This window comes from Mauremys mutica, chromosome 1, assembly GCF_020497125.1.
Source record: "Mauremys mutica isolate MM-2020 ecotype Southern chromosome 1, ASM2049712v1, whole genome shotgun sequence".
Taxonomy (NCBI): domain Eukaryota; kingdom Metazoa; phylum Chordata; order Testudines; family Geoemydidae; genus Mauremys; species Mauremys mutica.
Window position 1 is genome coordinate 134,795,493 of NC_059072.1, and position 24,088 is coordinate 134,819,580.

At 47.1% G+C, this 24,088-nt stretch overlaps 1 protein-coding gene across 1 annotated transcript in view; it reads left to right on the plus strand.

The window, feature by feature from the left end:
• Positions 1-21,227, plus strand: part of LOC123363537 (CD59B glycoprotein-like) — a 72,028-nt gene extending 50,801 nt beyond the window's left edge. The window contains exons 2-3 of the mRNA XM_045004639.1: positions 18,465-18,575; positions 20,123-21,227. Coding sequence (XP_044860574.1) covers positions 18,465-18,575; positions 20,123-20,232 — 221 coding nt within the window. The 3' untranslated portion in view covers positions 20,233-21,227. The remainder of the gene's footprint in view (positions 1-18,464; positions 18,576-20,122) is intronic.
• Positions 21,228-24,088: the final 2,861 nt, after the last annotated feature.

A 24,088-nucleotide genomic window follows, 5' to 3' on the forward strand; every position in this document is an offset into this window, starting at 1 on the left:
CCTGGTGTGTGGAGCAGGTATGGCCACCTGGAAAGATGTGCTGAGACCACTGCTCGCATCACTGAGCAAAGAGGAAGGGGACTATCAAAATTCCAAAGGAATTTACGGGGTGGGGATGATGGTTTGTCACCTGAAGGCAGGGCAGTAGAGTTCAAAAGAATGACCAGAGAGCCAAGAACGGGCATTGTGGGACACCTCCCAGAGGCAATCACAGCGCTGTAATCGACCAGGGTGTCTACACTGGCAGTGTGGCGCTGTACCCCTGGCGCAGAAAGCCATACGCCTCTCATAAGGTTGTGGTTTTTGTTTTTTTGTTTTTTTTTTTTTTACAGTGCAGCAATTGTGCACTAAGTGGCTTGGCAGTGCGTACAACTCGGGAGTTACAGCGCAGAAAGATGCTTTACTGCGCAGAAACTTGCCCGTGTAGACAAGGCCTGTGGAAACAGGAGAGAGGGAGGAATAACCACCATCCACTAAAACCTCAATAGCTTCTAAGCCCTTCTCCTCTGCCTAACTCCCTGTTCCTATTTAAATAGGTCAGTCCTGTGGTGGAGCAGGAATCCCCTCCCATTATACCCAAGCTGTCCTGGGTGTGAGCTCCTGGCTGACCCTTAATGGCATAGTTCACTCCTTCGCAATCCTCAATCTATAATTTAAAATATCTAGCAAATACTTTATGCAAAAACAAAAATCACAGTAACTAATAGTGAAACATCTCTTTCTAACATACAATAAACTATCTGAATATTACCACAAAACTGGAACTATATACTGCATTCCCGAATCTGTAGCTGGACCTGGAGGTGATAAGTACAGCTTTATAGACTCATAGACTTTAAGGTCAGAAGGGACCATTACGATCATCTAGTCTAACCTCCTGCACAATGCAGGCCACAGATCTCACCCATCCACTCCTGTAACAAACCTCTAAGCTATGTCTGAGTTACTGAAGTCCTCAGTTGTGGTTTGAAGACCTCAAGCTGCAGAGAATCCTCCAGCAAGGAAGAGGCATTTTCCTTGAATCTTCACATGCCTGTCAATTATTCAGGGAAAGCAGAAAGGGCTAGATTCACAAATGGACTGAAGTGTTGGGATGCTTCAGGTATGTCTACACTGCAATTAGTCACATGTGGTTGGCCTGTGCCAGCAGGGCTCAGGTTGCACGGCCGTTGAATTGCAGTGTAGACTTCTGGGCTCAGGCTGGAGCCCAGGCTCTAGGACCCTATGAGCTGGGAAGAGCTCAGGCTGCAGCCCGAGCCTGGTCATCAACATCACAATTAATCAGCCCCTTAGCCTGAGACCCACAAACTCTGAGTCATCTGGAATGGGCCAGTTGCAGGTATTTAACTGCAGTGTAGGCATATCCTCAGCATCCCAGCTGCCCAGGGGAAGTAAAGCAACAGTGAATCAGATTCCGGTGGTTATTTGATACACGACAGCTCCCTCTAGGGGCCCGAGAGAAGAAATTGCCTTAGCGCAAGTGAGACATTCTGATGTGGAAAAAGAGGGAATTTCTCCTTCTATGACCATGTGGTGCACCAAGGCTCATTCATCTTATACCAATGTGCTGAGGATGGATAGCAAAAGGTAATGGCAAAAGTGTCAATGACTGTTGGCCGTGAATGGACAAATATTGCCTTGTAAGAAGAGAAGAGACAACAAATCGTTGGAAGAGGAAGTTTAGGAAGCTTTGTTGATGGGAAGATTGCCAATGAGTGCCCCACCCTAATCCCATCCTAAATGAAGGAAAAGTCATTTCATATAGGCCAAGTAAATGGACAGCACAGTGGCAAATAATGTTCAATATTGAGAAATGCAAAGCAATGCATATTGGGGGGAAAATTTTATAGTAGAATGAGAGCCTGAGTCATAGGCCGTTGTTTCAGAGCCCTGGTATGAGGCCTGAACTAAAGTAGTTGTCAAAACTTTTCTGACATGAAGCAAAGTCAGGGTGTGAGCAAGAGGCAGGCCCCGCTCACAGAATTTGGCAAGCACAGGGCTGATATTGCAAAAACACTTATTCCTAAGAGGTGCTGGGCACAGAGCACTCACTCAAGCATATTCCAGAAGGGTGGTACCAGAACACCTCAATACCAGCACAATCCCAAAGATAACAGGAACACACTGACCCATCTGACGGATAAGGTCAGGATGACGGCATGATGAATAGAGATGTTTTGATCAAACCTACAGGTACAAGGCAATGAGTGTCACCATAGTATGTCAGAGGGTGGCACCCTGATATGTCAGGGGAACACGTAACTTGTTTTTATTGGTGTATAAAGAGGTATCTCAGAGGGAGTGTCTTTGGCAAGCCGAGGGGAATGGAAAGTCCTGCCATTCACTGAGCTGCATCCATTGTCACAGGCATATACGTGCTAGTACAACTGTACACATTGATCCAGGGAGCTAGGACCATGCTTCATTGACAATAAACCTGTTGGGGTGCCTTCATACCTTAACAGATCTTGTGGTCATTGGCCAGTTTGTTTGAGGTCTGCTGTGCCAGCTATTTGCGCAAAGCTGGGACAGCACACAGGAAGACTACACACATGTAGCCAAACATCTGATGATACATTTTAAATGACTGTTGCACCTACAGGGTTCTAAATTAATTGTATCAACTTCAGAAAGGGACCAGGCATGATTATAGACAGCTCATTGAAGACCTCTGCAGTGAAAAATAGGTAGCAAGATGTTTGCATGCATAAGGAATGAGCTGGAGAAAAATATCATAATACCTTTATATAAATCAATGGTGCAGCTTCAGCCACTGCATGCAGTACTGGTCTCGCTATACCAAAAAAGGATATTGCAGAAATGGGGGCTGGGAGGTGGGGCAGCATTCAGAGAAGGGACAACATAAATTATGAAAGGCCTTGAAAAACTCACATATGAAAAGAAACTGAAAAGATTGGGATTGTTACCTTAGGAAGGAGACAAATAAGAGGGGACATGTTCTGCTTTACTAGGTTGTAAGCCAGAGGAGCCATTCCAAAGCCTTTTTCACAAACTAGTGACCCTCTCCCACATATGCCCAGTCAGACAGCCCTGGAAGTTCTCCCTCCTAATCAGTTCTCTCCTTTCTCTCGCAATTAGATACCAAATGATGCGTCCCTCAGTATGAGTGCGTTGTCATGAGGGTCATGGGCAGATCAGTACTGAAGACTGTTTACTGCGGCACTAATCTGTGCAACAGATAGACAGGAGCTCCTCCACATGCAACACTGGCAGGTTGTTATCTCCCTTCACCTCGCACAGTGCCTGGACCCCTCACTAAGGATACTTTGCTGAGACTCTCTGTCTCTTTTTTTTTCCTCTTGGAATCCAAACAAACGTGGAAACTGATGTTTCCAACATCTCTACTAAAAGCAGCAAAGAATCCTGTGGCACCTTATAGACTAACAGACGTTTTGCAGCATGAGCTTTCGTGGGTGAATACCCACTTCGTCGGATGCAACCACGAAAGCTCATGCTGCAAAACGTCTGTTAGTCTATAAGGTGCCACAGGATTCTTTGCTGCTTTTACAGATCCAGACTAACAGTTACCCCTCTGATACTTAACATCTCTACTAGTAACTCCCTGGAGACGCTCACATGCCAGGACAGTGATGATGATCAAAAAAACATTCTGAATGGAGAAAACCACATACGATGGGCTGAATGAGTAGAAGTCTGAAGTGGTCTGAATATAAACCTACTAGTTTGGGTCACTGTCTGTCTGCAGATTAAATGAATGATATTAAGGAAGAACAAAATGGCAAATAAGTCTAATTAAACAACAATAATGTATTATTTAACCTACCCACATATAAATATCATATCAGGGCAGAACATAAAGGAGCAATTTCTGCATATCATAAACGATTGCTTCTTGATTAGCTAGGCCTGTGGCCCACAAGAGGAGAAGCTGTTGTTGCCTTAGTCCTAAATTATACCCAGGAGTCGGTTCAAATAGCATGAAGAATCTCCTAAGCAAGAAAGGTACCATTCCCATCAACCCACTCCCCACAGCACATACCAACATCCACCCTCCCCGCCACCACCAGCAAGGGAAAAAGGGTAGAAACTTCCTGAAAGACCCTGACCCAATAAGAAACCACTCTAGGGGAAACTGTGGCACTCAGCGAGCCATGAGCAGAGCAGGGAAGCTGACTGCCAGGGAAATTGCTGAGTAACCACATGACAAGCAGAGGAGCAGGCTGCAGCAGGAATCAGAGATCTGCATACAGAGCGGGCCGTGACCAGGAGCAGCTGCAGCTGGATTCAGGTCCATGCAGACCTCGTGGGAAGTAGCAGGCACCCTGTAGTCAGATGGCTGAGCAGAGAGAGACCTGAAAGGACTGTGAGAAACTGTGGCTAGCTCAGGCTCTTAAAGGGACAGAGGCCTGAAAATTAGTGAACCAAAGCACCTGACACACTGGCAATGAATCTCATAAGTGGTTGGCGTGCCCTGACTGGTTGTTCGATCCATGAGAAGAGGCTTTTGGCCTTGCTAAGGACAATTATCCTCAGCCAGAGATCATGAGGGCCTTGTAGCCTAGCTCCCACCACATTTGGAGCAGCCTGCTATTAGGAGCTCTGCTGCAAGTGCCCCCCAAATGAGATACACCAGGGACCAATGTTACCAGGAAATTTGCAAGTTCCTACATGCCTTAATGGAGGACTGGCCTGGGGAGGGCTTCGGAGGCACAGGGGGCCTAGGGAGCTCTCTCCCTCTACTGAGCTGCTCCCCAGGGCCAAGTTAGGAACCAGTTTTACCTTGAAGTGTAACTTCTTATGCCACTCCCCTTTCCTGCCAGTCTCAAAATTATCCCTTCACTCTAGCGAGCTGCCTGAGCATTTATTGAGACCACCCCCCAGCGCTAGCGCCTCTATGGCCTAGAAGCTGAAGCACCTTCTTCCCTTTTCTCCAAGTCATGCTACACCTGGTACACTACTGAGCACTGTAATAGACTTGGTGTGTTACAGTATTGAGCAGCTATGTTCAACTAGTGGTAACTCTGGAATACCATTACATTCCAGGTGGGAGGAGACAGAGTTGTTAGATTTGGCTGGCAGAGCTTGGGTTGCTGGTGCCTTAGGTACAAAATACCAGGGGGCTGCTTGGTGGTTGGAAATCAACAAACAATTGATATGTCCCCAGTTCCTGATGGGGGAAATAGACAGGGGACCACTATTAGAGAAATATGGCAACTCATCTTCATTGCCAAAGTGTGTACTGAGGATTGGCTAAGGCTGGGCCAACCACTTTGAACTAGCTGCAAGAATAAATGGCTAGAATAAGGCCATCAAGATGGATTTTCTTGGCCTGCTGCTCATAAGCAGAGCCCAGGAGGCGTTTGAAGAACTGACACGAGAGCCCAGGGGAATATGCCCATGTCGAGGATGCCATAGAACAGTCTCTGTACCAAAACACACTCTGAGTAGAACCGAACAGCTTTCAACAACCAGAGACAAACAAAAAAGAGAATCTGCCTGCAATTTGGGGATATGCCCTCTGTGGGCTAGAAAGGGATGATTTAAAAATTGGTTGGTAATTTAGGACTAAGGCGACAACAACTTCTGCTCTCGTGAACCACAGACCTAGCTAATCAAGAAGAAAGAGTTTAAAATGAGCAGAAATTGCTTTCTTTGTCTCTTGGTTTTCTAGAGAATCCAAGTACATGCAGCCTCCCCAGAAGGTGATATGTGGTCTAGAGGTGTTACAACCTGAGTGAATTTGCCTGATCACCTCCCACTATTCTTAGTTTCTGCAGGAACTGTGGTTACCCTCCCCCTGCAATTACATACAGTCCTTGGTCTATAATGATGCATAAAATTAACACGGTTAGATTTAACTTATTGAATTAAGGTTTGTGGAGGATACTGCAGGAAATTGCCATTATCTGTCACAATCATAGATTTCCACCACAACTTCAACAACTATCAAACTCTCTCTAGACCACTCCCACACAGCATCAACTTCATGGACACCACAGTCAGCTTCAACAAGGGAACCCTACAGACAACGATATACACTTTTCCATTTCTCTTTCTGTTAATATTGGTATTTGGGAAATGTGCACTGCCTGTATTCTTTCTGCCTTTTGCCCCTTGTCTCTTAATTCAATAAAAAAATGTTTTCCTCAAAACTATGTTATTTACGGTATATTGTACAGAAACAAAGTCTTTGTAGGTATGCATTGGATATATCTGCACGGACCTCCACATTTACCTCCACAGACCTAGCAAGCAACACACACACACCCTCACACACACCAAGAAATCTGTTATCTCCAGCAAGGAACTCAGATCCCACAGAATATGTTCCAAGGAAACAGTCCAGCATGCACTTCTTAACATACTTAAACCCACCTTCACCAAACAACGACACAACAGAGAAGTAGATCACCTTATGGAATGGGCCATCCAATATAGAAAAAAACACTGACTGCACACCCCTAGTTGTCATGTATGACCCCACCCTGGCCCATACAGGGTATCTATGACATTTCAGGATGCAATCAGAACCAGTGAGGGGCTGTGTCACCCCTACTCTGCAACCTAGGATGCATCAGAATGCTTTGCTGCTGTAGCTCCCAACCTGAACTCCTCACAAACAGCCAAATATCATGCAGGTCATACTCTGAGGCCTGGTCTACACTAGGCGTTTAAATCGGTTTTAGGAGCCTAAAACCGATTTAACGCCACAACCGTCCACACTAGGAGGCACCTTATATCGATTTTAATGGCTCTTTAAATCGGTTTCTGTACTCCTGCCCGACGAGAGGAGTAGCGCTAATATCGGTATTAACATATCGGAATAGGGTTAGTGTGGCCGCAATCGACGGTATTGGCCTCCGGGAGCTATCCCACAGTGCACCACTGACCGCTCTGGACAGCATTCTCAACTCGGATGCACTGGCCAGGTAAACAGGAAAAGCCCCGCGAACTTTTGAATATTTCCTGTTTGCCCAGCGTGGAGCTCCGATCAGCACGGGTGGCGATGCAGTCCGAAATCAAAATAAAAAAAAGAGCTCCCGCATGGACCATGCGGATGTGATCGCTGTAAGGGCAGGCAAATCCGTTCTATCCGTTCTATCAGCGCTCCGTTACAGAAGATGAAATTCAGAATCCTTTTTTAAAAATCTCCAGACAGACGCCATAGCAGGGACTCAGCGCACTGCAGCGTGACAAGCGTAACGGAAAGCCAAAGAATCAAATGGATGCGCATGGACTGGAGGACTGAAGCTATCCCACAGTTCCTGCAGCCTCCTAAAATTATTTGCATTCTTGGCTGAGCTCCAAATGCTTCTAGGGTCAAACACAGTGCCCGCGGGTCAGGGCATAGCTTGGCAATCTACTCACCCACCCCCCACCCACCCCCAGAAGCGAAAGGTAAAACAATCCTCTGACTCTTTTACATGTCACCCTATCTTTACTGAATGCTGCAGATAGACGCGATAGTGCAGCACTCAACACCAACATCCTTGCTCCCCCCCCGTCATGGGCGGCTGATGGTACAAAATGATGGAAATCCATCCTCATCATCAGCATAAGCTGATCGTGCAAAAAGATGGAAATCCATCCTCATCATCAGCCTCAGCTGATGGTACAAAAGGACTGGTAACCATCCTCGTCATCAGCCTATTGGCCCTAATTTTTTCTGGTGGATGGATGGTGCAATATGGCTGGTAACCATCCTCATCATAGCAACAGGGGGCTGAGCTCCATCAGCCCCCACCCTTCATGTGTAAAGAAAAGATTCAGTTGCCCCTGGACTAGCAGTGGGATGCTGGGCTTCTCTCCTACACACTGCTTAATGTCCTGTCTGGACTATCATAGCAGCTGGAGGCTGCCTTCCACTCATTTCTCACTAACAAGTCAGTGTGTCTTATTCCTGCATTCTTTATTAATTCATCACACAAGTGGGGGGACAATGCTACGGTAGCCAAGAAAGGCTGGGGGAAGAACGGAATCAACAGGTGGGGTTGTTACAGGAGCACCCCCTGTGAATAGCATACAGATAATAATTTCTGCGGGCTCTGACACAGAGCAGGTGGTTCTCTAGCACACTTGCCTATATTAGGCAGCACTGATTCTATTTTTAGATACCAAAAAGGAGGGATTGACTCAGGGAGTCATTCCCAATTTTTGCTTTTGCGCCCCTGGCTGATCGGCCAGGGGCACTTATGACAGCAGCCAATGGTACAAAACGATGGAAGGTACAATATGGCTAGTAACCACTCTTGGCTTTTGCGCCCCTGGCTGATTGACCAGGGGCACTAGCAGCAAATGGTACAAAAGGACTGGTAGCCATGATCATCCTCAGTTCCAATTTATGGAAGGGTTTGGATGGTGCAATATGGCTAGTAACCATCTCTGCTGTCATGCAAAAGCAAAAGCATGCTTCTGTGTAGCGCTGCTGAATCGCCTGTGTGAGCGGCATCTAGTACACATACGGTGAGAGTCACAAACGGCAAAAAAAGCTCCATGATTGCCATGCTATGGCATCTGCCAGGGCAATCCAGGGGAAAAAGGCGCGAAATGCTTGTCTGCCGTTGCTTTCCCAGACGAAGGAGTGACTGACGACATTTACCCAGAACCACCCGCGACAATGATTTTTGCCCCATCAGGCACTGGGATCTCAACCCGGAAGTTCCAAGGGGCGGGGGAGGCTGCGGGAACTATGGGATAGCTAGGGAATAGCTACCCACAGTGCAACGCTCCAGAAATCGACACTAGCCTCGGACCATGGACGCACACCACCGATTTAATGTGTTTAGTGTGGCCGCGCGCACTCGATTTTATAAAATCTGTTTTACAAAACCGGTTTATGCAAATTCGGAATAGTCCCGTAGTGTAGACGTACCCTGAGTGTCTGCATAGGGCCACGGTTCTGGTTCAGCAACTCTGATCCAAGCAGCCTGTCAGCAAACACCTGCCATGCTTATTACTTGCAAGGTAACCCCAACACACTCCCAGTCCCAAATTCCTCTCCCCCCCACCCCCGAAAAAGGTGTTCTGTACTGTCCAGCCCTCTCCTGGACAGTTAGATGTTTTACGTCCATTGTCCCTATTTATTGTTCCCTTACAATAACCTCATATCAAATAATAATAATAAAAGCAATAACATTCCTATGGCAATAAAACAATGGGGTTGAGATTACTAAATGGTTTTAGTCACAAAACATCATATTTAGTACATAAAGTAGACACCCTATAGGCTGTGTTAAAAGCATTCTTTTCAATTTGATATATATTCTGGAGTATGTGAATTTGCCATTGAAGTTCAGAAATTTTCTGTACTTCTGGTAAGACTGCAAGCAGATTCTGGAACCAGTCAGGCACTAGGGTAGTCCAATTAAAGGATATCTGAGGCTGAAGGGCTAATTGCAAAAATTCTCTTTTTAGGCCAATACAATATGACTGCCTGCAGCAGTGGTGAGATTAAAATGTATGTCTTGTAATATGGTGGCCTCTACGAGCACACAACTGTCATTAGCTTAGAGAAGCAGGTATCCTATCAGGATAGTTTCTTGTCCTATACCCTTCCAACAAAAGCTGTAATTAACTGTGACAACTTCTCCTGGCTTCAGTTGACGTACACACTGAAGCTGTGGGGGTTCTAATGGCGAGAGCGTCCATTGGTTTCCTATCCCCATCCAAATATTGTTATTTTAGGAGCACTGACTATGAATTGGTTAGGCATATCAGGTGGCTTGATTTCCCAAATGTCTCGGTGAATCACCCAATCTCACATGCATCCTCCCTACGGGCCCGGCAGGATTCGGTATGTGGGAGCCCACACTCCCTGTAACCAGTCCATATGCTTGGAAGGAGCACTGTGAATGCACACACTTCCACCCAGAGAATTTCCAAGTATGCCTCCATGGCCACAGGTCAGATGGTACTCCTGAGGTGTCTGTAAGGGCTGTGGGCCAAGCCTGGTGCTCAAGATCACTCTGAATGGCCATTAGCTGGTCACTCACTTAAAATCCCGAACTTCTGAGCATGCCAGATCCCACTGCAATGCCTTCCCAGCATCAGTGATATTCAATACCATCTCTCTTAGTACCTTCTGGGTCATAGAACTAAGGGCTGAAATAACGTGCAATTCACCCACTCCCACCTGCACCTGAGTTAACTGTGCTCCAGAATTAAGACCAGAGGCCTTTTCCAGTTGGCCTAATTTTTCTTCATGTTCTTGACTTTTGTGGATATTCCAAACTGCAGCTGCGCCATTAACCCCATCCCACAAGTGTTTAGCCAAGTTTCTTTCTTTCTAGGGGAAACCCAGTTCTTTTGCTGTGCTAGCTGAATAGCAGCTCCTTTTAGAGCTATTTGGATATGTAGAGGTAATTTGAAAACTGAATAAGGACAGTGTGAATTTAATGGTCCCCAATGTAGCATTAATTACAGTTTATCGGTGTCCCAACACATCTTTTTGTGAAGTATTATACCACATCTGTTGGTCATACACCTTCACAAAGGGCAGAGAGGCATTAATATTAATAGTATAAGTATGGGTATATTGCAATAAATTGCAATATGGTACAGGATAAATCATTAGTCACAGGAATAATTTTTAGTACCGGTAAAATCTTCAGTAGCAGAACAGACTCTTTGAGTATACGTTTGATTATTTACTAGTGAGGCTACTGATCGGCTAAGATCTAGAAAAATTTTACTTTCTCACCCCCACCCTAAGTTCGTTAAGGAGGAGAGGCTGAGGAACATTATAAGTTTCATTTTCAGGTAGTTTTGGCTAGCTTCCGCAAGGTATTCTTCGAGATTTCATAGTCTTAATTCACTTAGCTGTCTGGCAGTGAGGCAGCAAGGGAGAGGTTACTAGCATAATCACCTTGCTTGCTTGGAGGCTTTATTATGTCTTCAGGTGGAGAGGTTGTTTTCTTAGCAAGACTCAAAGGCTCAGTGGGTCTGTCAGCAGACAAAGGAGAGGTTACCAGCTCTTTTACCTTGTCCTTCCCTCCTGCTGTCCAGAAGGAGCAACAACACCAGAAGGAAAGATAGACCGATCATCAGTCAGAGAGCCATTACAGTGAGAAACAGGGGCAGATGGTCAATTCGTGGCACTTCACAGCGGCGTTGATAATTAACAGGATTTGATAAGGGTCTTTCAGCATGGGGCCAGGGCAGTTCCTCGCTGGTGGATCTCCATGTAGACCCAGTCTTCTGGTTTCAGCGAGCGGCAGAGCTACTGTATATAAAAAGACCTAGCAAATTTCATTAGTGCCTGGCAATAATTAAGTATTGTCTTATTTATTAAATGAATGTCCATCTGAGCCAGGGCCAGCAGGGCACTGTTGGTAGTTGCATTGCGTGTCCTGGTAGAAATTTTATGAGGGCTGAGTTCGGTTTTTCAGTTGGGAGTGGTCCTCAAAGGGCATTTGGCCATACTGGATCTGTGAAGCTGCACATAACTTGTTATAATTTGTCCAGTAAAATTAGGTTCACAATCAATGTTGCTACTCACAGGTATGCCAAAGTTTTACAAAAATTTGGGGGCTCGTCCGGGATCCACAGATGACTTCCCCAGACCGGAGGACCGCGGGCAGTCTCCCACCAAACCCTGGCCCCATTTGAAAGGTAAGAGACCTTTTGAAATCTCTATCGTGGGTTGTTGGTGGAGGACTGACCCGTAGGCTCAGGGTTTGGGGGAGTTATAAGCTGGATCTGAACCTTTTTTCCATCAGACACACCCGACGCCCCTCGGTCCGGTTCTGTTCACCCAGATCTTGTTTGGTCCCGTTCTGTTCATCGGGATTCTGTTTAGTCCAGTTCTGTTCATCTGGACTTTGTTCCCCGGGGAGAGCCACTGGATGTGGCTAGGTAGACCTCGGTCCAGCTCCTATTGGTCCATAGGTCTTGGTCTGGCCGTAATTGGCTGGATCTTGTCTTCCGCCCTGACGGCTGTGTCGGGATTTTGATTTACGTGCCTGTATGTGAGTGACGGTTCAGATCCAGCTCATAACTCACCCAAACCCTGAGCCTACAGGTCAGTCCTCCACCAACAACCCACGATAGAGATTTCAAAACGTCTCTTACCTTTCAAATGGGCCCAGGGTTTGGTGGGAGACTGCCCGCGGTCCTCCAGTCTGGGGAAGTCATCTGTGGATCCCGCACGAGCCCCCAAATTGTTGTGGAAAATTGACCACATGGTTGATTTCAGATCAGACAGCCTGAGGCTCCTTTATTTCATACAAGCACATATGCAGGGAGAGTCAGCATGGCCCCACACAAGAGGCAAACTGCTCTGCCTTCCATAAATTTCTAGCCAGCTTATAAAAGTTAAAACCACAGACAAATTACACATACTTCCGTATTACTTACTTTATTTGGAATACATTGCAAAATTAATATAGAACAAAAGCAAAAACAAGTGTCTCGCCCACTAGCCCCACCGCCTCCCCCCGTTACTCACTGTCTGTTCTTTTGCGGTCAGTAACCTTTCTAACACAACTATTGTGGTTATATATTTCATAAGCCTGGCCATTGCAACTTATGCTACTTGGGGACTTAATCACTCTACCCCTTATGCCCTTTATACACACAAAGCCATTGTTCCATTTTGGGAACTTTCCACTGTGACTCCTTTTACCTCTTGACACACAGAAGCAACTTTCCATCATTCTTTCATCACTCTGTCCCCTTCCTCTCTTCTCCTTATACACAGAGACAAGCTGAACCAAAGTTCAACACAACCTAGAAACAAACTTATATAAAGTTTAGGCCTAAAAGCCTGGCCAAAGTTGTAAGCCCACCGTATTTTCCTTCACGCTGTCTATCCTCCCACTCCCCTTGTACAGGGTTTTGGCATCCCTATGCCCTAGTTAAGGAGTTCAGTTCAGTTGAGGGTGACCCCCTCAATTAGGACAAACTAAGCACAGTTCTGCTGCCCTTTACTCATACGATAAGGATAACAACATTTCACTACCTATGCATTCAGTACCGGTCAAAATTGATCACTTTGGCAATGCAGCGCTGTCTCCTGAATACCTATGCAGAGTAAGTGTTTATGCAAATATGGTCTGGTCCTCATTACTAGAGGTCATCATCAATCATCATCATCATGTTCCTATTACGCCTCTGGTGTTTAGGGCAGTGAGGAAGCTCCTCCATGCCTGTCTGTTTCTGGCCAGTCTCTGGCAAGGTCAGGGGAGAACTTATTCTGACCCTGCTTACATCAGTTTTTATGTCTCATTACAATAATCTGAAACCCACTAACTCTCCTTTGTCCTATAAGTGCAGAAGTGTTAATTGCCCGCTTCATTCTGAATGGTTTCTTGCAACATGTTAACTCTTTATGTTTAACACGCTGTTCCACCTTGGATTGAGTGGTGACATTCTGATTACCTTTCCCAGACCTGAAGAAGAGCTCTGTGCAGGTCAAAAACGTGTCTCTTTCACCAACAGAAGTTGGTCCAATAAAAGATATTATCTCACCCACCTTGTCTTTCACAATACTGTTTCCTAAATATATTGTGAGCCAAGCTTACTATCTCATAAGTACTTATACCGCTTCTAAGTCGGCAAAAGACTATAAGGCTGGAAGGTCTTGTCTGGTATATCATTGCTTATGGTGCTCAATAATATACTTTTAGGTTATCAGCCTAACTCACATCTATTTTTAAAAAACACAGTATATAAAAATAATTGATATAGAAAGTTAAAGCAAGAGGAAGTTTAAAATGCAGCTTTTCTGATTTGGTATAGATGCTCAGAGGGGCAACAAACATGGTTTTATTGCTAACGAAGGGTGATCTTCCTGACATTTGCTTGTCTCTGCAGTAACAGAAAGCAGAAGTCTGCTGGAATTCTTTTGGATAGCTTGAATATTTAATATAATTTAACAAATAGATATATGCATGTTAGGTACTTTTCGAGAAGCACCATATGTTTGTAAATAATGATAAATACCGATATATCCTAAACTTCAGTAGAGGCACAGGCAAGTTTAATGACCCATTAATAAAATGTATCATCATTTTTGTATTAATACTACATTGAGGTATCTCCCTACACCTGGCCACCAGAGCCTTTCCAGACTATGAAGACCAATTGCAGCATATTCTGTCTTCAGGGACATACAGCTGTGCTGCCACCCTGGAAGGTTAGGTAGGGGGTTGATGGAAATGGTAGATGCCTGCCTGGCAGATTCATCATAGCAGTGACTAGAGTTCAGTTGCTGGAAATCTTTGAAGAAACTAGGTTGTCAAACGATTAAAAAAATTAATCACGATTAAGTGCAGTTTTAATCACACTGTTAAACAATAATAGAATACCAATTGAAAATTATTATAAATATTTTGGATATTTTTCTACATTTTCAAATATATTGATTTCAATTACAACACAGAATACAAAGTGTACAGTGCTCACTCTATATTATTTTTTTATTACCAATATTGGCACTGTAAAAATGATAAATGAAAGAAATAGTATTTTTCAATTCACCTCATACAAGTACTGTAGTGCAATTCCTTTATCATGAAAGTGAAACTTACAAATGTAGATTTTTTTGTCTTTATTAAGAAAGTTAGTGGACAGGTCCCATAAGAAAAATACCATGTGTAAATATCTACATAAAGGGATAGCAAAGTAATCAATATTAGAACATTCACAGTTGTTAAGGAAAATTCTTTGAAATGTTTACAAAATCCTATTACAAAAGTGTTCCATTTTGCAACCCATACTCACATTATGTAGCACTAACTGGCATGTGAATATGGGTTGCAAAATCTGGCAATAAGTAAATGACTGTTTAGAAATGCATGTATGTATAAATCAGGATTGTTTATTGAAGTTTAGGTGCATAGGATAAGTACATACACAATCACTGAAATACAAACTTTATTGAAAACAGAACTTATATAAAAAGGTCCATCACTAATATATAGTGGAGCATTCCAATAATGAATTTAGGATAGACATATTAGAAAGGCAGAGATATACCACAGAACCCTACATGTGTGTATCTATAGCATAAATAATTACCTGGTCCTACCATTTTGTGCTCATAGGTCAGCCCCCAAAGCCGTGCTCTGTTGAGTGGAGTTCACCAAATACACAGACGTGTGTATGGAATCCATCACCTGGTCCTCCATCATTCCATCTCCTGTAACAATCCTGCTGGGTCTAGTAGGCTTCTGAGGATGCCTCAGTGAGGCCTCTCCAGTATGACAGGATCTGCTTTTCACAGTTACTAAGGGACTGGAGCCCAGTGTTCGTGTGCCACCTCCATGCTGAAAGTGTTCAAAATGGCACCAGGGCACAAGACGGATTAAGCAAGTTTGATGCCTGTTCCCACTCCTCTTTTGGCCTCTGAGAAGTATCCCAATATCTGCTATGAAAGTTGCCCAGAATGCAGCAAGCCTAGAAGCAGTGCAAGGCATCCTGGGAGATGGACCTTGACTGCACACTGCTGTGTGAACACATGGTTTCTAATGTGACAGGGGCTACACCAATGCAAGCACTACAGTGTGAACATACACAAACAGTGTATCTAAACAGGTATAATTAGACTGATTTAAATTACAACTGTGTAACTTTTAAATATAGACATGACACTAGTCAGCGATACAAGGACTAAAAAAAAAAAAAGTGTAGTTTTGAACCATAAGCATACGCCATAGATTTACTGTGGTGGGAAGCACCCCTTAGAGAGCTTTCTTTTGTTTACACTAGCCATCCAGGTTCCCTGAATATTTCCTCATCTGTTTGGCAGATACACTGTGTACTTTGCGCCTTCTGTAAGAGCTTCGAGTTTCCCTAAGAGCTGAGTCCTATCCAAAAGGAAGTGTTTCAACACAAGTTTACTGAAGGTTGCTGTGTCCTGTTCTTCCCTCTGTTTTCCCTGGGCAAAGTGACAGTAAAACAAAGTCAACAATTGCAGGAAATTCCATGTCTACTGGGTGGGAGCAGAGTGGAGGGGGCAAGTGGGGAAGTATATAAACCAGCAGCCCCACACAGCAGCAACGAAACCGATCTCCCTCGCTTCAACTGCAAACCAGGTATGTGAGATTTTTTTCCTTCCTTGAATCACCAGCATGAATAGAATGTGAAATTGAGCATTAGACTCAGTCAGACTGATTCCAGTTTCATGTAATCTAATCTAATCTGTGTTTGTGACCCCAGCCTGTGTTCCCTGAAGTTTGAGTTTCCTCTAACTGGTCTCTAGAGCAGGGGTTCACAAGTATGTTATTTAGTACTCACAACATGCTTGGTGCTGTACAGTCAGGGCCGGCTCTAACATTTTTGGCGCCCCAAGCAAAAACAAGGAGCGCCGCCCCGCTCCGAGCGTCACACCGCCCAAGGCCCCGCCCCAGAGCATTGCCCCGCCCAAGTCCCCGCCCCCCGAGCGTCGCGTCGCCCAAGTCCCCGCCCCCCCCAAGTGTTGCGTTATGCCGCCCAAGTCCCCGCCCCAGCCGAGCACCGCCCAAGTCCCCGCCCCTCCAACATGGCACCACGCCTCCTAAGCCCCGCCTTCCCCCAGCGCCGCCTGGCCAAACAAAAAAAAACCAAAAACAAACCCCGAGTGCCGCCCCCTCCCAAGGTGCCGCCCCAAGCACGTGCTTGGTAGGCTGGTGCCTGGAGCCGGCCCTGTTTAGCGAATACTTGTGATGGTGCAAACCATTACTCAGCTCAGCATCCTTAATTGACAGACAAAGTTCCACCTAGACCAGACCTTTTGATCATTTCCAAAATGGAGCACTTCTTCTCCTGTGACTTTAGCATGTCCTGTGTCCAAATACAAGAGTGCTTCATCATGGGTAGATTGCGGAACAATTCAGGCAATGTGTCCCAGAGTCCCCCTAGGTTTCACAGCCACCAGAACTGAATTGCATTGGCTCAATTCTGTTATTCTGTGTGGCAGCCTGAGGTGGACTAAACTAACAGTGCCCTGTGCACTGCAAGAATGGCATCTAGTCAGGTACCGAACCTCCAGTGCCCTCAGGACAAAGCCCTTATAACTGTTATTTCCTTAAAACACAAGACAAATATGAACTAAAAAATAGGATATTCAGCAGAACTTTCCCTCATCATGCCTCGTTATGTCCCTATACATGCTCTACAAAGTTACCTCCATGGTGTTTACACCTTCAGTTGTCTAAAGATTGTTACCATGTTCCCCACCCAGGCCTTTGTCATCTCTAACCCCAGCTCTGTATAACTTAGCTCTTTTGAGCTTTCCTCAGTGATCAGGCCCTCAGCCCCTGGTGGGTTTTGTGGCTCTTCTCTTAATTACTGGTACTGACTCGGTGAGTCTGAGGTGAACACAGGGTTCCAGAATGGCAGGCCAGAGCTTTCTAGTAAGGGAGTCCCACCTCCGTGCTCTGAGATGTGCTGACTCTCCACATGCAGCCCACTAATTATACTGTCTTTTTAAAAAAAGAAAATTGCTCATTCTCATCCCCAGGTGTCTGTTTAAAGCCTTTCTACACAAAATGAGGAACCTGATTGTGTGTGTGCTCGCCCTAACACTGATGGCACAAGGTGAGTCCCCCACTTGTAAACCTTCTGTTGCTTCTCACCATCCTTCATGTTTTCCTAACTGACCCTTTTGTTCAATATGAAATATTAGAAAGGAAAAGTTAGACAAAGGGTAGTTCTACACTTATGGCAGGGTGTAGGGTACAGACGCTGTATGCCCAGCTAGCACGGCTATAAACAGCAGTGCAGGCAGTGAGCCACTGCTTATGTGAGTAGAGTGCTCTACACACCTGAACCAAAGGGTGTGTACACTGCACAGCTCTCTAGTCGCCCAAGCCATGCCTCCCTCATCTGCACTGCTATTTTTAGACATTATTGTCCCACTGCCTTCCGGCTTTTCCCTATCACAGGAAAAGGCTCTGCTAGTGGGAAAAGGCTCTTGTGTGGGGGATGCAGTGGGGAAAGGCTCCAGCAGCAAGGAGGTGACAGAGCCTTTCCTCACTGTGTCCCTCCTGCCAGAGCCTTTCACTGCTGCCTGTAGCTATGCATACCCCCACATGCTACCACAAGTACAGACAAGCATTGACAAGGTCAGAGACTGATCCATCCTCCTCCTGTCCACCAAATCTGCATATTTCCATAGCTAGATATCGATTTATGCTACTTATAATCATCCCTTTACCATAGTATCTGATCACCTCATAAGCCTTAATGATTTTACCTAAACAATACCCTTAGGAGGCAGGGCAGTGCTATTATCCCCATTGTACAGATGGAGAACCGAGGCACAGAGTCACTAAGTGACTTGCCTCAGGTCATTACATTCTGTGACACACCAGGGAAATTAACCCATGTCTCAAGTTCCAAGCTTGCACCCTACTTGCTGGGCCATCCTCCTGTTCAATCTACCCTGCCCCCACAAAGAAAAGTTGGTGGGGAGGCTCGCATTTCAATCACTCCTAGGAGAAAGAAGGCACCTTGCCCGTTATCCTGTTGATCCTCCTTGTTTTATCTCCTGCCTCCTTCAGCTGTTGTGTCTCTGGAGTGTTATCATTGCCCTAATGGCGGAAGATGCTTCACCACTCAGAAATGCAGGGATGACCAGGATCAATGTATTACCATGTTCTTCCCTCTCAATGGTAAGAAAGACAAAGGCAGGGGAACAAGCTGGGGTCACAGACACTTCAGATTACTGTGATACGGAGCTAAGTGCACAGCAGCCATGATGGATCAGGCCAAAGTCTTTGACCAAGCTCCCCAGCCATGGGTGAGTGTGGGAAGGGCCTGAAGAGAATTAACTGAATGTCCAGCCCAACCCTGCCCATTGTACCCAGAAGGAAAGCTGCTGGATAAATACTATGGTACCATGAGAGACAATGAGGTAGGAAGATGGGAAACTGAGAGACAAAGCCAAAAGGGAAGAGGGAAAATAAATAGGAGAAGTAGCAAGGAAATGGATAAAGAGGAAGGGAAGAAAAGAGGAACAGAGGAAGGAGTGAGAAGAAAGAAGAAAGGTTGAGAAGCAGAAGGTGAAGACAGTCCCGGGTTTATAATGGCACCAATGGCTCCATGGAGACAGGCCCATGCTCAGAAGGGGGTCCCAGCCTGGTCCACTTGCACTGCACCCCGAGACCCCTCTGACTCCCCCCACCCCCCACTTGCTCCTCTTGGCATACCCCTCTGCTCCTTTCTGCTCCCTGGACGGATTTCAGTGCACCTCCGGCTCTGGGCAGTCTCTGCTTCCAACCACCTGTGGGGCCCCACCTGTCTCTCTGGAGCTGAGCCACCTGGGACTGGTGCAGAAGCCTGGCCAGTGTCAGCCGGGTGGGGGAGGAGGAGAGGGGACAGTGCGGGGAGCTTGGCTGGGCCCCTCTAGGGGAAGTGTGTGTTGAAGGAGCCCAGCCAGGGCAGGCCCTGGCCTGGCTGATCACACCACTCCCAAGGGACTGGAGCGATTCCCGGCCCCGGGACCAGCTCTGACTGCACGGCTGGCTCAGCCTGGCAGACACAGTTGCCTCCCAGCCAGGCCAGTGACTGTGGCCAGGAGGCAGGGCGTTGGGGAGTGGGTTTCTTGCAGGGGTGGTGCTGGGCTGTGAGGGGGTGGGGAAGATGTGTATGTTGGGGCACTAGGGAATGGGGGTTCTGTGGGGGGTGCTGGGCAGTTGTGGTGGGGCTGTGGGGTGCTGGGCAGGGGTGGTGTTGTGCAGGGTGCTGTGCATTTGTGTGGAGGTGGTTGCGGGGGCGATGGCAGAGTGGGTCTCGGGGGGCTCTGTCCATAGGGAGTTGGGAGGATATTGAGTGGGGGGGGGGGCTGTGCGGTGAGGCATGGGACCGCCCCCAAGGGGAAGGGGCATGCTGGCAGCACAGGGCCGGGCAGGCCCCTGTGTGTCTGGCAACTCCCGGTTTGTAAATAGTGCCCTCGCATGGGGCTGCGCGGAGCTGGGCCGCCCCTGCCATGCCACGCCCCATTGCCACTGGCTGGCCCCTCACTCTGGGGACTGACCTCCCCATGTCATGCTCCACTGCTCCCATGGGGGCCCACAAATAAGTTTGGCACCGGGCCCACAAAAGGTTAATCTGGCCCTAGGTGAAGAAGAAATAAGTGGTGGCCTCACCCAAGTATGCCAAATCACAAAATTCCTGGAGTTATTCCATCTCCCCCCCTCTCTCTCTTCCTATCTCCCAGCCAAATACGCTAAGCGATGCTCCAGGACGTACGAGTGTGAAGTCATGAAGGCCATGGGGGGGTCAGCAGTAAAGGCCATTTGCTGCGGCACTGACCGGTGCAACCGATAGACAGGAGGTCCTGCACACTCAAGACCAACACCAGCAGGGTGTCCCTCTCTCCCTGCAGTGTGACTGGAAACCTCACTGAGGGGCCTTGCTGAAATCTCTCTCTCACACACGCACATACACACACCATATTATTCTTATTTTAGAGAAGAACACTCGCTTGCCATGGGTGTTTTTAGCAGCTGTACTAGTGACTCCATGGAGAGCACTAATAATAAAAGGATATTACAGCCCTATGTCAGCTGCAGTTGCTTTGCCCTTATGTCCATTTATTAACATTTTTACAACATAACAATCATTCTCTTTTAACTGGTGCTCATAAAGATGAGGGCTGATAATGCAGGTAACAGACAGGTGGTGCAAGCTTTCCCCATACACAGCGCTGTCAGTTCTGATCTACAGCACACCTGTTATTCCACTCCTGGATTCACCTGTATTTCTGCCAGCACATCTCAACCCTGCACCACAGCATCTCCTGCTACTCAGTCCTCAATAACTTGCATACACCCCACCCCCACAGAGAACTGCTTATTCCCTTCAATCCTGCCTTGCAGTCCCGCTGCTGTTCCAGTCCTGGGCTCCCCTCACAGCTCTGCCAATGCCCCTCAGTCCTTCCCTACAGACATCGCAGGCTACTGCACATCACCCACCCACTCCTGTAATAGGCTCATGACCTTTGGGTGAGGTACTGAAGTCCTCAATTCTTGATTTTAAAAAACTTCAAGTTACAGACCCCATGCCCCATGCTGCAGAGCAATGTGAATAACCCTCAGAGTCTCTGCCAAGCTGACCTGGGGGATGATCTCATATGGCAATGTTAGACCAGGCGCATATGGATGGGACCCTGAGCATGTGGATGAGACCAACTATCCAGACACCTGGGAAAGAATTCTCTGTAGTAACTCACAGCTCTGAAGGAACATTAAGACCTTGGGGCCTCATCTGGATGTCAGAGGTTTCAGGACATTAAAGACACTGTCTGCTCATGAAACTGCTCATTCTACAGGGTCTGAGTTGGTTCATTTGGTGGCTGCCACCAGGGCTGTCAGGTGATTGTGAAGGAGCTTAGTCCTGGGCATGGCCCAGCCCCTCCAAAACGTCGTGTTCAGTGAGAAGATCGGGGTTCATAATCTTAGCTGGATCTACATTTCACTCACATTGAAGTGGGATCCCATTGGGACAGGAAGCTTTGGTCAGCTATGGGAAAGGGGGACACTTTGGGGGGTCTGTCCTCCTGTTATGTGTCTCATCCCTTTGTTTGTGTCTCATTGAGAAAAACTCTGGTATGAAACAGAGGAAAGAAGAACCAGGTCATAGCTCATTTTAGTGGCTGCTACATCTCAGGTAGTTGCAACTTCTGACTTTACCTTTTTATTGTGTTGAAGGAGCTGAACACCCAAGTGTGCCCGCAGCAGGCAGGGTAAGGTGTGTTGCAGGAGGAGATGTGGGCAGCATCTGTACAGGGAGTAGAGAGATAGCAGGTAGGGAGCATTCAAGAGCAGAAACCCCCGGGGTTGCAGTCAGGGCCGGCTTTAGGCCTATTCCACCAATTCCCCCGAATCAGGCCATGCCCCTAAGGGCCCCGCACCCAGTGAGAATCCCTTCCCTGGCTAGAAGTGCCTTTTTAATTTTTACTCACCTGGCGGCGCTTTCGGTCATTGGTGGCGGGTCCTTCAGTGCCGCTGAAGACCTGGAGCAAGTGAAGGACCCACCGCCGAAGACTCAGAGCACCGCTCAGTGAGTACAAGCCCCATGTGTTTTTTTACATGCGTTTTTTTTTTTCTTAGTCATCCCTGCCGGGGCCCCATCAAAACTGTTCGAATTGGGCCCCGCATTTCCTAAAGCCGGCCCTGGTTGCAGTGGCCACGTGTCTGGTACATTTCATTCCATAACTGAGCTCTGAAGCTTTTGCCTAGAGCCCTGCACACACACGTACACCCATGTAGACATAATACAGGACTGACTCCTTAACCAGCAGTATTTTGTGGAGCAGTAGACAGTCCTCCAGGATTCAGGCCTTTCCTATGAGGATCAGATCATTTGCCCACCCAGCCTCCTCCAGTCACATGCTGCGCAAGCCCCCACAGCCTCTCACCAGGTTTCCTGTAACTAATGAGGAATGGTCCTTACAGGATTTGTGGGGATATTTACTAAAAAAAACAAAAACAAAACAAAAAAAAACCCCTCAAGCTAAATCCTCTAGTAAAGCCTCATGGAGGAAGACTTTGTAATAAGGAGTCACAACGACCTTACCCTCAGGACCCCATTCAGCACTCCTCAACTCAAACTTCTCAGAACAAAGCATCTGAGCCTGGTCAGCATAGTCTTTGGAAACAGGATGTGGGGAGAATATCCACCATCCACTAAAACCTAAATAGCTTCTAATCCCCTCTCCTCTGCTTAGCTCCCTGTTCCTGTTTAAATAGTCCTGAGGTAGAGCAGGGAGCCTCACTGAGCAGGGGCGGCTCTAGAAATTCCGCCGCCCCAAGCAGGGCGGCGCGCCGCGCCGCTCGCGCCACCCTTCCCCGGTCCCGCGGCCGGGGCAGAAGTGCCTGCGGACAGTCCCGCGGCTCCGGTGGAGCATCCGCAGGCATGACTGCGGGAGCTCCGTCCGAGGCGCGGGACCAATGCACCCACTGCAGTCATGCCTGCGGGAGCTCAAGCGGAGCTGCGGGAAGAGGGGACCCTCCGCAGTCATGCCTGCGGCAGGTCCGCTCGTCCCGGGGCTCCGGTGGACCTCCCGCAGGCATGACTGCGGAAGGTCCGCCGGAGTCAAATGCCGCCCCACGCACCTGCTTGGCGCGCTGGGGTCTGGAGCCGGCCCTGCCACTGAGTATAGCAGGGTTGTCCTTGGTGTGAGCTCCTGGCTGACTCTTAAAGGAATAGTCACTCCTTCACAATTCTCAATCTACAATGAAAAATGTCTACCACTCACTTTATGCAAAAATCACAATAACTAATAGGGAAACATCTCTTTCAAACATTAAATCAACTATCTAGAATATTACAACAAAACCAAAGATATATACTGCATTCCCAAATCTGTAATTGGACCTGGAGGTGATAAGTACAGCTTTACAGGCAATGAAGTATTTTCCTTGAAGCTTCGCATGCAATCTGACTCAGGCTCATGAGGCTCAAACTGCAGGGCTGTTGAGCTGCATTGTAGACTTCTGAGCTCAGGCCGGAGCCCGGGCTCTAGTGCTATGACCCTGTGAGGTGGGAGCGTCCCTAAGTTTGGGCTGCGGCCAGAGCCTGAATGTCTGTACCTCAATTAAACAGCCTCTTAGCCTGAGCCCCACAAGTCTGAGTCAGCTGGAATGGGCCAGCAGGTGCGGGTTTTTAATTGCAGTGTAGACATACCCTCAGCATCCTAGCTCCCAAGGGAAGTAAAGCAACAGTGAATCAGATTCAGGTGGTTATTTGATACACAACAGCTCCCTCCAGGGGCCTGAGAGAAGAAATGGCCTTAGTGCAAGTGAGATGTTCTGAAGGAGCTGCATGTTGGGTTTTCATTGGGACAGCTGGGCACAGGGTGACCACTTATATGAGTTTGCCTGATGTCACAAATGTGCTCAACACAATACAACCGTGGTGTGTTGGCACTTGGTGGTGTTTGCAGGCTCCGAAAATTCTTTGGTGATCTTCCCATAAATTAAGCTTCTTAAATTGCCTCTTCCAATGAACTGTGATCTCTTCTCTTCTTTCATGACCAACAGTTGTTGACACTCTTGCTGTTCCCTTTTGCTATCCATCCTCAGCACATTGGGTACAAGATGAATGAGCCTGTGGAGCACCACATGATCATAGGAGAAGAACACACTCTTTTTCCACTAACCGCTCCCTTTTTCATTAAACC